This window comes from Scardinius erythrophthalmus, assembly GCF_964197995.2.
Source record: "Scardinius erythrophthalmus genome assembly, chromosome: 17".
NCBI lineage: Eukaryota > Metazoa > Chordata > Actinopteri > Cypriniformes > Leuciscidae > Scardinius > Scardinius erythrophthalmus.
The window spans coordinates 9,377,530-9,393,429 of NC_138237.1; the positions used below are offsets into that span (position 1 = coordinate 9,377,530).

At 37.4% G+C, this 15,900-nt stretch overlaps 1 protein-coding gene across 1 annotated transcript in view; it reads left to right on the forward strand.

The window, feature by feature from the left end:
- Positions 1-580: 580 nt before the first annotated feature.
- The window catches only part of agpat2 (1-acylglycerol-3-phosphate O-acyltransferase 2 (lysophosphatidic acid acyltransferase, beta)), a 20,283-nt gene continuing 4,963 nt past the window's right edge, over positions 581-15,900 (forward strand). The window contains exons 1-4 of the mRNA XM_081391155.1: positions 581-1,043; positions 11,405-11,538; positions 11,763-11,938; positions 12,346-12,441. Of these exons, the coding sequence (XP_081247281.1) occupies positions 865-1,043; positions 11,405-11,538; positions 11,763-11,938; positions 12,346-12,441 (585 nt within the window). The 5' untranslated portion in view covers positions 581-864. The remainder of the gene's footprint in view (positions 1,044-11,404; positions 11,539-11,762; positions 11,939-12,345; positions 12,442-15,900) is intronic.

Consider the following 15,900-nt stretch of genomic DNA (forward strand, 5'->3'; position numbering starts at 1 on the left):
ATAAATATACACACAAAGCAACAGAAAATAAAGTGCACATACTGTTAACAAATACACTTTTATTTACTTTATTTAGGCCAACTTCTATTTAACAGTTTTATCAAGCTAACTGTAGTATTATGGTAGTTTGCAGTGTTGGGTAAGTAATTAATTACTACCATTTACATCTTCAACAGCGTAATTAGAATCCCATCAACCTCGACCAGTTGAACAACAATACAAGGATAGACACGAAACTGCCCTATCAATTCTTTCAAATAAACAACAGGCCTACAATTGCATAAATTAATTTTGAACTGACCAAAGTGTGTAAAGGGAGAAGGTTACATTAAAAACATAAAGGTTTTTATGTTAAATTGTTTTATATAGAATTGTTGTAGTCTATACAGTATTTAATGCAATTACATCAGAAGTAACAAATTCAATTACAGTAAAATTTTTCACGGGAGTGTAATTGAATTACAGTAATTAAAATACTGTTGGAAAGTTGATGTTAAATGGGAGTCATTAAACTCTAGACAGAATCATTTCAAAGAATCGGTTCAAAAGAACGATTCGCGAATCGAACACAGACACTCACACACACTCATACGGCCAAAGGTTACACTCAGAGGCGCTCTCAGTGGATAACCCACGCCTGGCTCTCTCTATAAACCTCCGGTTCTGGCTGACATCCCCCTCGGTCGCGTTATATTACGTAAACGACAAGCAGGAGGATCGGTAAAGTTGCTCAAGTGTGCGACTTGGACGTGGTGTCTGATGTAGACTCGGTTCTGAGTTGGTCTCGTACGGTCTTCCCTCCGCTCCACACCGCTGGCCTTGTATAATTTCTCGACAGCCGGGAAAGAGGCGCTGGTCGCGGGTATGGATGCCCTGTGGATGCTGCCTGTGCTGCTGGTGCTCCCGCTTCTGTTATGGACCAGCAGCACGTTCGTTTACTATTTCAAGAAGTGCTTCTATGTGGCGTACATGATGCTGCTGGCCGTTGCCACCATACCGATGTGCATTCTGAAAAGCGGCGGCAGAGACATTGAGAATATGAGGTGAGTTGTCAACAACGCAAGTCACACAATGTTTCCTTTCTACACTCGTGCATTGATTCGGGACACTGGGCGGCCATTATACGTGGTTATTGGATGTTACACCGAAAATCTGGCTATCATAATATAGATTCAATTGTATTTTAAGACTGGAACATATTGCTATACACATGCAATCATCTTTTTTATCGTTTACACGTCCGATGCATGGGTCAAATTGCTTGTTTATGTACCCGCATATGTTTTTTATGACTGAAATGTGAATGCATTTGTAAAGGAATGCATTGCATCCGTTTACCCCGGACAGATGTTCGGATCACGTTAGTGAATCTTTAGCCAGCTCGCTAAGAACAGTGTAACGTTACGCGAGAACACACATGTAGAGAGAACAGGCCTATGTATCTTATATTTAACTCGAAATAAGAATTAATTAAGCTCTGTATGTTTTATCTACATAAGATAATGTAAATATGCGGTTAGAGCGCGTGCATATTCCACTTGTATGTGTTTAAGGCTATCTGGTTTAGCGTCTCGTGCTGCAAGCCAGATATGGCGACCAAAGCGTGTGTTTGTTTTCTGATGATGTAGTGGAAAGGTGTGAAACGGTTGCTTTACTAGTTACATGGTCTAGTTTGTCTGATAGAAGACTTCCTAGTTGTATTAATGAGGCCATGATGGATTGGTTTCATGGCTCAGCTGGTGCAGAGTTCATCCTGGTCGATGGTGCTAGATTAAACCAACAGTCACACGTTTCACACAGTGGACAGATGATCGATGGAATTGCGGATTCCATGCCATCAGTTTAGAATCAATGTTCGCGCCGAAAATAATTTTGAATGACCGTTCCGTAACGGTCTAGAATGTCGCTGCCATGGTAACGGACGTTCTAGAACATCGGATGTTTAACTTACACAGAATCTCCTAGGTCCTCCTGTCAAAGTCAATATTTAAACTGATTAACATAAACTAGGACTGTCAATACATTAAAGGGTTAAGTTCACCCAAAAATGAAAATCTTATTTAGAATTAAGAATTATAATTATTAATAATTGAAATAATTAATAATCCCATAATTAACTCACCCCCTAAAGCCATCCTTGGTGTATATATGACTTTCTTCTTTCAGACAAACACTATTGGAGTTTTATTTTAAAAAATGGTACCTGAGATTTTGAAGAGAAATATCCATAATTATAACTTTATAAGCTGTAATCACTGGCTTTCGGTAATGCCCGTCCGCACGTTCATGAGAGAGTCGAGTTCAGCGTAAACTTTGGTATGAGTAGACGCCATGGTTAAAACAAATAGGCCTGGGCAAGAGACTAAATCTCTTCTGACAATTCTCTTTAAAAATGCTTGTTTTAGATTTTGTGACCGGTGTTTTGTTTTGCTCTATCCTCTGTTCTTCTATCCTCATTCGTCAATGCGCCAAGCGTTGGGTCAGAGGTCACGCTTCAGCTGGAAATCAACTCATGTCCAGCCATTACCGGATGCCAGTCATTATAGTTTATAAAGTGTATAAATATGTATATTTTTCTTACAAAGACGCATCATTTCGCTTCATAAGGCCTTTATTAACCCCCTGGACCCGTATGGATTACTTTTATGACGGATGGATGCACTTTTTTGGCCTTCAAAAAACAAGGCACCATTTGCTCCTATTATAAAGCTTGGAAGAGCTAGTATATAATTCCGATTGTGTTTGGCTGAAAGAAGAAAGTCATATACAGATACACCTAGGATGGCTTGAGGGTGAGTAAATATGGGATCATTTCCATTTTTGGGTGAACCAACCCTTTTAAATTAATTGTGATTGTGTGATTATGTGTTTGTAGTTTTGTTCAATGAAATTAATACATAAATAGAATAAAGCAAATGCCTAATTTTTTTTACTTTAGTGGTTTTCTTGATGATTAAGTGACCGTAGAAGTGATTTTTAGCTATTTTACTTGATTTAATTGTATTAATAATTATTTTACTATTGCATGGCCACCCTATTTGGGAGCCACTGTTCTAGAATGCAACCGTGGAATGTAAATAGGAATGTATTAGTAACTCTCATTAACATCTCATTGAATATTTTGATTATAATTATTTTTGGCCTCCCATAGACATTATTCACTGCTGCGCCATCTTTGATTTTTTAACGGGTATGAAAGCGAGGCTGTCAGGGATAGACAATACATCTCTTCAGTGGGTTGTACTATTACTTAATGTGTTTTTGGATTGTTCTGCTGACGAAACACTGCAAAAATATCTTTCCAAGAGATTTCAGTAGACAAAAAAACTTCAGACAACATGAGTTGTGGAAAATTATAAGTGATCTCGGAGCTTTATACTGCTTTTTAACTTTCCAGAATGCCTTGTCCTGTAGACTTCCACTGTAAGTTACAAACTGAGGAGTTGGTCAGAATTATTTTCTTAATCTAGAACTGAATCTGGAACATTCATTTAAATAGGACATTTAGTCCTTTATTGAAGCATTTTTACAAGTTGGGGTCCTCGACAGAAGTAAGTTTGGAGAACTTTTTTTTTTTTTTATCAAAATCATTGTGTATAATGAATATCAAATGTTAAATTACAATTGATATGAATGTTTTCAGGAAATTGTATATAAACCTGCATGAGTGCAAACTTTTTAAAAGTAAAAATATTCCATGTCTCAATTAGGAGGCCATAAAATCTGCATGCATGCTGATGATTAATAATAATAATAGCAAAAAGCTGTTTTAAATGGAGTATGCCTTGTCACACACCATATGCCATGTCAAGTTTATGTCAACTGCACACATGGTCAAGTCATTTTTATTTATATAGTAATATACTTTCAGTAAATACTGTATTGTATACAATATAGCACATTGTTCCAAAGCAGCTTTACAGTGATAAACAGTAAAATCAATATGCAAACAGAATTCAACTCTGCTGTAAAGCACCTCTAAAAAGACAAGAGTGTCATTGTTCAGCTGAGGTCAATTCAGTCATTGTTAATTCTGTTCAATAACTGTGTAAAGACTAAAGAGCATCAAATAAAAAAATATTTAAATTATATAGCAGCTCTGTAGAAAACAGTGACGTTATCATCCTGCTCAGTTCACTTCTCATCCAATAGTGTCAGTGCAGTCAAATCTGTAAAATCGCTGAATATTAAGTGTTCCCAGCTAAGCCAGCCAGACTGGCACAGACAGGATCTCTTGTGTGATATGAAAAGCAGCCTTGTGTTTGTGGCCTTCAGTAATAGTGTGCATGGGATATGAAAATCAGAGACCTGAGGTCCGACTGCATGTGCACAAAAGATCCCGTCAGCGCCTGTCCCGATGTTCTGCAGCTTTTAAATATGTTTGAAAGAGACTATTTCACGTTCACGAAAAACTATTGCTGCTCTTCATAACAGTCGGTTCACTCACGCGCAGGGTACAATGAACACACTGGGCGCCATAGAACAACAGACATCGGTTTATTGCAGTCATTAATGCAATCATCTTTCCCAAGTGGAAGTTCACTGATATTTTATATGGCCTGTTTAGTGATTCAAGCTATGAGTGCCATGTGTAGGGTTTGTAGATGAGCTGGTTCAGATGAGCAAGTCTGTTCAGGACAGTGTTTGAATGTGGGGGTGCGACGTTACCCGGTAATTACGCCAGGAGAGTGTGAGCTCATGTGTCAGTGTTGACTTACCGTTCCTCGACTATCAAGTGTTGAAGTGTTGTCATGCGTGCAAAACACTGTACATACTAGAATCTGATCGCGGCAAATATGTGGAAACTAATTTATGCAAGCTTAGGTGTTTTGGTCATGGCAATTAAGGGTTTAACAGGATGACCTAACACCCTTTCTCTCTCTCTCTCTCTCTCTCTCTCTCTCTTTATCATTGTGATAGGAAAGAGTGATTGTGCCACATGGAGAGATGATGCAAGGATTCTGAACTTATATTGGGTGAAAGGGGAGAGCTGACGAGGCTAATAGAGAGAGAGTCAGAGCAGTTTCCCAACCACTGTGACAGGTTGTCAGGTGTGCCGTGGAGAATTATCAAATTACCAAAAAAAAGAAGAAAAATTTAAATGAAAATAAATGCTACAAATAAGAATATATTATCGCTGTCGGGCGGAAACCTTGTATCTCTATATTCCGTCGTTTATTTTAAGAATCAATGCTACTGGTCATCCTTTATGCCTGTATGTGGGTTTTACAAAATAATTAAACAATGAAAAGTATTAAAATTAGCTTGTTGTGACTAAACGAAGTAGGCTAACTCCATTGGATCCTCAAACTGTCAGTCAAACCTCATAACTCCACCTACATCTATCATGAATGAAGTGATGCACACAGGTGGAGATACTGTAGATCACTTATTATTTGCAATGCAAAGGTAAACAGAACTGATGTTTGAAAAAGAACAGCATTTTCTTTACTCAAGAAACTGTCTACTTCTACTGTCTATAATGGCTAATGTTTTTTTTATTTAAAGAATGGAGAAGAGTCTTAAGGCCTGTTCACACCGGGACGAATTTCGCACGATATTCGCCGACGTTTAACGCCTCGTGACTAAACAAAGGGCGCCAATGTGAGTGTGCGCACCGGCGCGAAAAACGCCACGCGTAAAAGCGCCATTTTTTAAAAAACGCCTCGGGTTCGTTTTTTTGGTTTGACGCGCCGCGTCAAAAACTATCCGACCAATGAGATTGCCGCTTTTGTTCACGTGTCTGGAGCTTCTGAAGTTACAGTAAAACACAACTTGGGGGCGCTCAAACACAAAACGGTCTTGCCGAGCACACATACGTAACGGCGAAGAAGATATACGCCAAGTAGCGTCTACACTGCCGGGAAGAAATAAGACAAGGAAGATGCAAGGCAAGATGAATGTAGAGCTGCTGGTCTCGTTGGTGTCGGAACATAAAGAACTATGTGACAAACGCGACAGCGACTACAAAAATCTTGATAAAAGAGAACTGTTATGGAGTGGTTTCTGTTTTACATTAAGCGCCATCTAATGTCAGGGAATGAATTTGCATGTTCACTCGGCTCATCGTCAGCGAAAATCGCTTGGGTGTGAACACAAAAAACGCGTTGAAAAACGCTGGCGAATAACGCAAGCCGATATTCGTCTCGGTGTGAACGGGCCTTTACGGTGCGTGTCCACTACAGCGGCAAAACTCCGCTCAGTGCCGCTGGCAACGCTATAACGCCTCCGCTTTGGGGTGTGTCTGTTGCGAGTGTGTTTAATCTAAGTTTTTTACAACACACACACAGTATAATCATTAGAGATTCACGCGATTACATTTAGAAATAGACAAGCTTTGTTTCCAAATGCACCAAGCAAAGATATTTCAATTGTATAAACTTTTATAAAACCAGCCAATATAATCACAATGAACACATCCAAAATAAAATCTTTAACATATTTATAACAACTGCAAAGGGTCTAATTTGTAAACAAAATGGTTTAAGCACTAAATCCAGCATAAACTCCGGTACAATTTGCATATTTTTAAACTCTCAAAACAGACGTCACATCCCGAACCTCACAGCAATTGGCTGCCGACCGCGTTTTTCGCTTGATATTTGCATAAAGTCCTGCCCAACCTTTTGACGCTCTCGGTCGCTCTCAACGCTTTCTCCGGTCCGCTTTCAATCCCAAAATGCACTGCGCAAGCGTGAAGCTCGACTTCCATTGGAATGAATTGAAAACGCTCGCTCCGCTCCGCTTGCACAGCGCCAGTGGACACGCACCGTTAGTCTGGTACTTGCTGGCATAGCCAACATATCCTGTGCATAGCGCTTCATCTTTTATATCATGATATTTTGTCCAAAGTATTCAACAAGAAAAGCTGAGCACCCACATATCAACAATAAACTTTATAACCTAAGTTGTAAGTTGATGAAAACCTAATGTGATGCATTTACTGCTTCAGATGCGGCCATTCTATTGATGGACGAAACGCATATCTCTGTCATTCGCTGGTCAAAAACCTCATAACTCCATTTAATCTTGATTTTCATCAAATGTTAATATTATGATGACAAGTGCAAGTGTCTGGCCATATATAAAGCCACAAAACCAACTTTGACGACACAGTGTTTAATTATTTAAACAATACGAGTTTTCCGCCCTTCAGCGACAATATGAAAATGTGTTGTTTTATCATCACCAACACCATTTAGAGACAATCAGTTTATTCTTTTACATGTGCTTACAGTATTGGAGATTTAAAACTTCAAAATGGACACAAAAAATGATGTTCAAGTTTTATGAAGTCATGCGATTAGGAACAATTTTTATTGTTCCTACAATAACAACAATCACAATCAACAATTTAAGCTCCAGTCCCCATTCATCGTGGCCTGTACCAGTTTTACCTTAGTATCATTAAGATACTACAGTAAAAAAAAAAAAAAAAAATTAGTTTTAGAAATTTTGTCGTGTTTTTATAATTTTTATTAGTTATTATTTTAATTAGTTTTAGTTAAACTAAATGAAAATGAAAAATGATGCAGCTATTTGATATAAAATAAGTTTAAAGTTTTTTTATATTTTAGTTAACATTTATTTTATTTCAAACAAGAATATGATTTTTATGGTTTAACTGTAATAACCCTGGCCGGTGCATTATTGATAATATCTCCTGTAATGTTTCACAATAGAAATTAAGTAATACATGAGGGTACATGAAGACAAAATAAACCTCTCAAAAAGATTGTAGTATAACCTTCAATCGGAGTTGTTGTGTGTTCTTGATAAGCTATTCGTGAATTTAACATGGATAACTATGATAACAGCCAAGCTTGACAGGGTTTAAACTCTTGTTCCTTTGTGCTTGTGTATTAGGGTTAACGTGTCAGAGCACAGGTTGACATTTATGATAACAGAGTTTATTTAAGATGTGTGTAGTAACAAATAAAATATGTTTGCCGTTCCATAGCTGGTGGTAATAGAGTGTGAGGATGATGTATTTTTGTAGACCAAAACCTAGAAACAAGTAAGCATTTTAGCACTTCCTCTTTCGCCGTCCTGAAGTCAGTGTGTTTTTGGTTAAACGCTTGAAATAAAGTCTGTGGTGTAAGGCTGAACACTATTGGAAAAAAATAACATTGCGAAATTTAGTTTTTCTGTGATATTTATTGTGATATGAAAACAGTTTCATCACTTTCTTTCTTTATAATGGTCCCAGTGAACCGTCACAAGCCCCTAGCAGTCAATATCCCACTGTGACACAATGGATCATTCAGTTTGACCTTTTCTTATTAGACCAAAACGCACTTTAGGATGGATTTAAGTTTCATACACTTGTGTGTTTTCTCCTCTTCTTATCTCTAGGAAAGCAGCGAAGACTTACATCACTTCTCTTGTTGCCCTTCGACTGAAAATAACAACCAAAATATATCAGTATTTTTTTTTTTCTGTGTTGCAGCAAAAATAGCAACAGTAAGTAGGCTAGCTCATCCAGTGCAACCATTTGACGTCATCGACACAGAATGCACTGCGCACCTAAAATGGCGCCCCCCATTGTCCAAAATATGTATAAAACGATGTGGATTTTTTAAAATAACGTAAATCTTTCATGGGTTTTCTACTACGTATTTCAGTAAGAGACATCATTTACGTTATATTAATACCCGGGGTGTCCTTTAAGGCCCTGATATACTCGCGTTAGTTTTTTCGTTCTTCGTTTAGAGGTAAAACGAAATTCGAAATACGTGACCAGTGATAGCTAACATACGACACCGACCACACTGCTGAGAGCGAAGTTTAGATGAATATGTAAATATGTGCCAATGTGTGATGACCAAATCTATGTGGCATGATGTTACTTTGGTAGTACCATGGTACTTTTCTTTTACAGAGTACTCAGAGTACAGAGTACACAAATAGAATGCATAATGCACAGTGCAGTTAAAGTATAAGATGCAAATGCATTTTTATAAAAAATTTTAAAAATCATTGTACTGATTGATTATCATATTCATATACTATGCTATTTACATGGTACACTACAGTTCAAAATGTTGGCGTCAGTAAGTTGTTTTCTTTTAAGAAATTAATACTTTTATTCAGCAAGGATGCATTGAATTGATCAAAAGTGAATGTTTATAATGTTACAAAAACTCTATTTCAAGTTAATGCTGTTAGGGTGAAAATTCAGCTTTGTCATCACATGAATAAATAACATTTTAACGTGTATATTAAAATAGAAAACAGTTATTTAAAATTGTAATAATATTTCACAATTATCCTGTTTTTTTTTTAAATCAAATATAAAAAAAATAAAAATAATTTACCGACCCCAAATGTTTGAATGGAAGAAATGTAATTATTTTTCTTCTTGTTCTTTATACAGTCACATTTATGCAGTTCCTATGACAGAGAAATTTTCGATATATATATTTTTTAATTTCTGTGTAATCATGAGGTAGATTTTTAAGCTAAACGAATTCAAACAATTCAAATAAACTTACAGTAAAAATAGCAGTCCAGATTTATTGCAGACCTGGCTGAGATTCTTGTAACAAAACGCACATGCAGTGACTGCTAAGAACGAGAGCTGTTGTTTACCATTCACAACATGTCAAACTCAAACCCTCAGGGTAATTTCACAACCATCACTGTTGAGAAAATGCCTGTGTAAACTCTGGAAACAGACATGCATTTTTGTGCATTATTGAACCAGAGCTAAATCAAATCAAATGAACAGTAAATGTTTATATTTAGCAGGGTTTTCGCGGGGCATTAAAAGTCATTAAATGGATTTTGCTAAAATGAAGGCCTTAAATGGCATTAAAAAGCATTAAATTTGAATCCTACAGGCATTAAAAATGTAGATATAGTTTTGAAGAAAATGTTATATTATCAATTTATTTGAATATAGCCTTCATAATTAATCATTTTTATTTGCTGTTGCAAAATTTGTACGATAGTGTGATAAACGCGGAACCGGTTTGGTAATTGCTTCCGGCTGGAGCAAAATTGCCGTGATGCGGAGGGCCTTTTGTACAGCGGTGGACAGGAATAAAACTAGACCAGAAAAATGGGAAAAAGTTCAAATTCCAGCAGAAGTGGCTGGAAGACAGTTTAAAGCGTTCAAATATTTAACGCTATTAACGCAGCATCCGTTAATTTTTGTCACCCTTTGGCTAGTTAATATACTGTCTTTATGTTGGAGATTAACTGTGAAATTAATACATTATAAAATATATAAACTAAATATATACAAAAATGTATGTGTTTTTAATTGCGATTAATCACAGAAAAAAATTATGGTTAATAGTTATAATTTTTTTTATCGATTGACAGCAGCATACAATATATATATATATATTACTTGGGGTGAAGTGTTGTGCTAAACCACTAACCCTAAGTATTTGAACACAATTCATTGTATCATCTTTCAGGATCCTGAAATATTTGAATGAACAAGTTTTGTTGACTCGCTTCAGCTGCGGTGTTGCATAACCGCAGATGTCTTTGGCCCACATTTGCTCCACTTATTCACATTACTGATATGAAGCTCTTATGTGTTCAAAGGTCTCACAGATACTACATCTTTAATCTCTCTGTTCTATCGCGCAACATCAAATCAATTTTACTTTTCATTTGTATGTATGTGCAATTAGTAATTTCTAGTTCTTCAATGTCAACTCAACAACATAATTTCAGTTAGTTGCCAATTTTCATTTAAAGTTTTTCATCTTATATTTATAACAAAATAGTTTTAGTTTAAGTTAAAGGCATAATGGAGGATCTTTCCGAATTTTAGATAAGACCCGCCCTCTCCACTTTTTGAAAAGTTTGATTGATTCACCAGAATGATTGACAATTAAGAGGACCTATAGTATAGGTGATCCACCTGGAAGTAAAAAATCCTCCGCTATACCTTTAACTATAAGAACCTTGTCTTTTACACACATACAAGTGCATTCATGTTAGCTTGGATAATTATTGCACTTATAAACAAGATCTTGGTCACTTTATTTTGTCTAAATTTTTTTTAATGTTTTTTAGAGATTCAAACAAACTTTTTGACCAAACCATTTTGGAATGTAGAAAATTTGTATAATTAATGACATAGTGCTTGATGGATATTATTAGTGTTGTAGTCTTCTTTATGCTTGTACTTGAAGCTAGTGATTCGAAAAACAAGTTACGGACGTGATCAATACGTCAAAATGTGCATTTTTGATGGGCTGTTACGATTAAAATCGAGAAAACAATATACTACTAAAAAAAGTTTTATTTCTACCTGGTGAATGATAAAATGCTGGGAAAATGTCTTGCATTGAAAGAGATATAGAAGCCATGTTTGTGAAAATGGATTGAGTGACCGTTATCAGTCGTGCTCTGGATTGTAATGTCTGTTTACTTCCTGCAGGGTAATCCGGTTCATGGTTCGTCATGTGAAGTATTTCCTGGGTCTGCGCTATCAGGTCAGCGGTTGGGAGCATCTACAGACAGAAGGACCCTACGTCATCATCTCCAACCACCAATCATCACTCGACGTGCTAGGTGAACCAATACACACAACCAATCAACACTTAATGTTTTCGGTATTACCATGTTTACCCACTCTTGCCTTTCAAAACATGGTTGGGATCGCAATCTGGCAAAAAAGCTGGGTCAAAATCCTGTTGAGCTCTGCCAACATGACCGGACCTGCATGAACTAGCTTCTTTCTACATGCACACCCAGATGTTACGTGATCATGCTTGTGTACTGACTCATCTCTGCAGGCATGATGGAGATACTGCCGGACCGCTGCACGATGGTAGCTAAGAAGGAGCTGGTATGGGCCGGGACGGTGGGCATGATTTGCTGGCTGGGAGGAATCGTCTTCATCAACCGCCAAAAGACCAGAGACGCCAAGAATGTCATGAGTGAAGCTGCTAAAACCATGTTAGCCGACCAGGTCTCGTCTTTACTAAGTCTTCCTGTCAATTCATTCAGCTCAAACCATGTTAATTGATGGTATACGCTCCTATTGAGGTGTAGTTTCCTTTTTGATTTAAAAAAAATCACATTTACATGTTATCATTGTCATGTGACCCACCAGCATCAGTTGCGTCACTTCACTGCCATCCACAAATCCTCTTTGTTTTTTTTAAATTCATATTGAGAAAATTAATACGAAAAATACTTCTGTTGATTTCTGAATACCAAACATTCTAACAACAGCAATGATGTCATTTAATATTTTGCAAACTAAATTGTGGTTTGGTACTTTGTTGCATCTATTTATCCATCTATATATTAATTGCTAGTCATTTTCAGTGGGTGCTGCAAAGAATCTCATTTTGTGTTTTTAACTTTCCGTAGATCCGATTGTGGGTGTTTCCAGAAGGCACACGGAATCAGAACGGCGGGCTTCTGCCGTTTAAAAAGGGAGCGTTTCATCTGGCCGTTCAAGCACAGGTGAGTGTTACTCCCGAACACCTGTGCTTAAAGTAGGGTGACCAGATGTCCCGAAAAATTCGGGACAGTCCCGAAATCTAAGCTGTTGTCCCGAATCCCGAATCTGGCCCTAATTGTCCCGAAAATTATACTAAAGCAATTTCTTGAGTTGTTATTGTCTGATAAAACATTAAAAACTGTCCGTGGAGGTTGAGTCGTCCCAGAGCCGTTAAATATGGGCCTAATGTCTGATGTCGGGTTACACAAAGCAAATCATCTACACAATTATTTAACGACCGACAATTTAGTCGTAATAATAATTTTGGCATAAGACTTATTAGTGTTAAGCCTTGGTTATACTTTCGCCTGGCTCCGCAGCGCGAGTCTCCGCAGACTGCGCTTGCACCTCCGCAAACGGACGAGGCGTTTATACTTGACGCGCTCGCCGTTGTACTATTCTGTGAAACGACAGGGGGCGACTGGAGTAATTGTCCTCTAAACCATCAGGAATCAGCAGTGAGAAGAAAGCTACACACGTGACAATGTTTATTTTAGTACACCACCACCAATACCACACTACAAAAAGAATCGTGTAAAACCCAGTAAACCCTGAGATACTAGTGACAATAAAACAAAATATATGGATATGAGAATGTGTATAAAACATAAGTATATTAACGATCTCTTACATATTTTCTAATTTCACTAAACATTTCATTAAGTTTCGTGAACATTTTTATTAAACATGGACCTTTATGTTCATTAAAAATACTTTTTATGCTATTGTATGCTCATTTTTTAAATGTAAGCAACTCATTTAGACGTGCAAACTGGGTGCCGGTGTGGTGAGAAGTTTGAGCTCGGCCAGATTCGGCTCGAAGTCGTTCATCTTCGGATGCGGCGCCGCGCGCGTTGTTACAAAAAATGTCGCGCACACCGCCAGGCGAAATTGTGTCTTGCGAACCCAACGCGCACGACCGCCCACACCGCAATGACGTCATTTTTGCCGCGCCCAAACCCCACACCCGTCACCCCCCACCCGTCCTGTCCCGAATTTCAGCCAATCTCATCTGGTCACCCTAGCTTAAAGACCCAAGCTTAATGTTGTGTATATGTCTGTTTGGTGTTTTAAAATATACTTTAAGACAAACCATGTGCAAATTCACCAGTCAACACCATTGCTGAGTATTTTCTCCTTAAAACTGCAGCGAACCAAAGACAGTCTCAAAAACACGGTTTGAAACGTCCCTGTATCCTGCGGTTACGAACATGTGACCAATCCCGGGGCTTTTCTCCACTGACATTCGATGATGTCCAGTGTTTTTAGAAGGCAGCGGCCTGACTCTGAGATGGTGAACGGGAACATGGTTTGGGCAACACACTATTAGATGTTTGATAACATAGACAAGGCAAAGGCTAATCATATGAATTACCGTTATGTGTCACGTTGTAAGAGCGATACATACAGTAAAGCGCATTCCCATTCTAATACATCGACTTGTAGACGAGCCTGTATAATTCACTCAGTCAATTTCTGGTTTAAACAAATATGGCTGAATTAAACCAGTATTTCCACTTGCCATTTTTTAACTTTTATCAGTGGATCAGGTATTCTGTGCTGGTGCGAGTGTGTGGAGGCGGGGCTAATTTGCATATTCATTTTTCCGCGTATACTAAACAAGGCAAGGGTGTGGAGTTACATTAAAGTTCAAGAAGGCATGAAGCAATTGTTTTCACATTAAAAGACTTTTAAAAATGTCATTTTGATTGTCAAAGATGAGTTTTAAGGGATACAACTTGACCTGATCTAACCTGACGTGTTTGTGCAAAGTACAAAGCTTGAGTAATTTACCAGCTTGAGCTCAAAGGTCCCTCATCAGCCCATGAAACCTGTGTCACGGGTCAGAGGTCGTACGGGAGACTCTGGCTTTACCCTTGTAGTGTTGTGTGTTATCTTCACCAACAGAGGGAGCCGTTGTTTCTTATATTCGCTCCTGTTCAAGTGCAGCCACATAGAAACTTTAACTCTTATGCAATTGATCTGCACAAACTCATTTCCAAAGCCACATGAAACATTCCTTCAGCATTTCTTCCTTTGAGGCTTGTGAAAAAAGCTGAAGCCAATTGGATTATATTTGTAGTGGACGAATGAAACTCACGGCGGTTTGGTCACTTAAACTACTTCCTGTTTCACTTTATAGGCTTTATTTTGAATGGGGAAACTAGTGTGTGTTTGTGTGTTTCTGTATATTAATTAATAATTAAGATTTTGAATGTTTTTGGAAAATGTCTCTTACTTGCTAGTTAGCTATGCAGTGCTAAACAGAGGCAATTGCCAGTTATCTTATTTGTTAACAAATAAAAATTTTTTATTTATACAAAGTTTTTTTTTTAATTCCCACTGAGTTACTACTTTATAGACCCCATAAAATGGTTTCTTTTAAAGCAAGTTTTCTTCCCGTTTTTTCTTTTTTTTTCTTCTTTCTTTCGAAAGAGGAAGTTAGGCTAGTCATGTTAACAAAATCCTTCTTTTTTTCCTGTTTTGTAATAGCTAAACTACTTTATTGGGTTGTCAATAGAGAGCATTTGATTGAACCAATTTTTTTACATGCCTCTAAACAATAAATATTTTTGGTTATTTTCTCTGAAGCGGAAGATATATGTACCGGTATATCTGCTAAAATGCTATTTTGTCCGTTTTTAGGAGTGAACTAGCATATACATTAGGCTCAATGCTAACAAAGCCGTAAAGGCTAATAATAAAACTACATTTGTATGGCCACAAAAAAATATTTTGGATAATTGCTGTAATGTTGAGACAAACCTATCAATAGCCGAATATTTGAGACTGACTTTGGGCTGGAAAGGGTTTATGTCCGCACTTTCCCCTCAGAGTTGTTGTTGTTGGTGTAAAGAGGTTTTGGAATGAATTAGAAACGTGAAATTATTCTAATCGCAACAAGTTCATGTGAGGGAACATTAATTGTGCAAGTAAACGAATATTTTAGAAAGCGTGTATGTATATGTGGCTGTGAGTCTGTGTAGTTGTTATTAATAGTCATTTTACTTTATTCTGAACTTAAAGTCACTACGTGTGTGTGTGTACATTTGTGTGATGATGCATACTGATATCAAAATGGCAGGCTGACATAAACAAAACCAGATGAGCATGTGCGTGAAGGCGGACAGACATCACTTAATCTAGACCAGAGTAATGGAGCCCTGATGGTTCTCATTAGTTAAGGCAAAATATGTGAACAGTCTATGCTTTTCTTCTCTTTATCTGCGTTTAACATCTTGGCATTATGCAGCTACACCACATGTGTCCTGACGGAGTTTTATACCTGGTCTAGACTTTGAGATGTGTAGTAGAAATTGTTTAATTTGGGGTGTCAGCAAAATATTTACATAAATATGTGAAATACATGCAAAATATTGATAACCTTTTAAAAATGCTGTTATTTGTTGTTTGACAACATT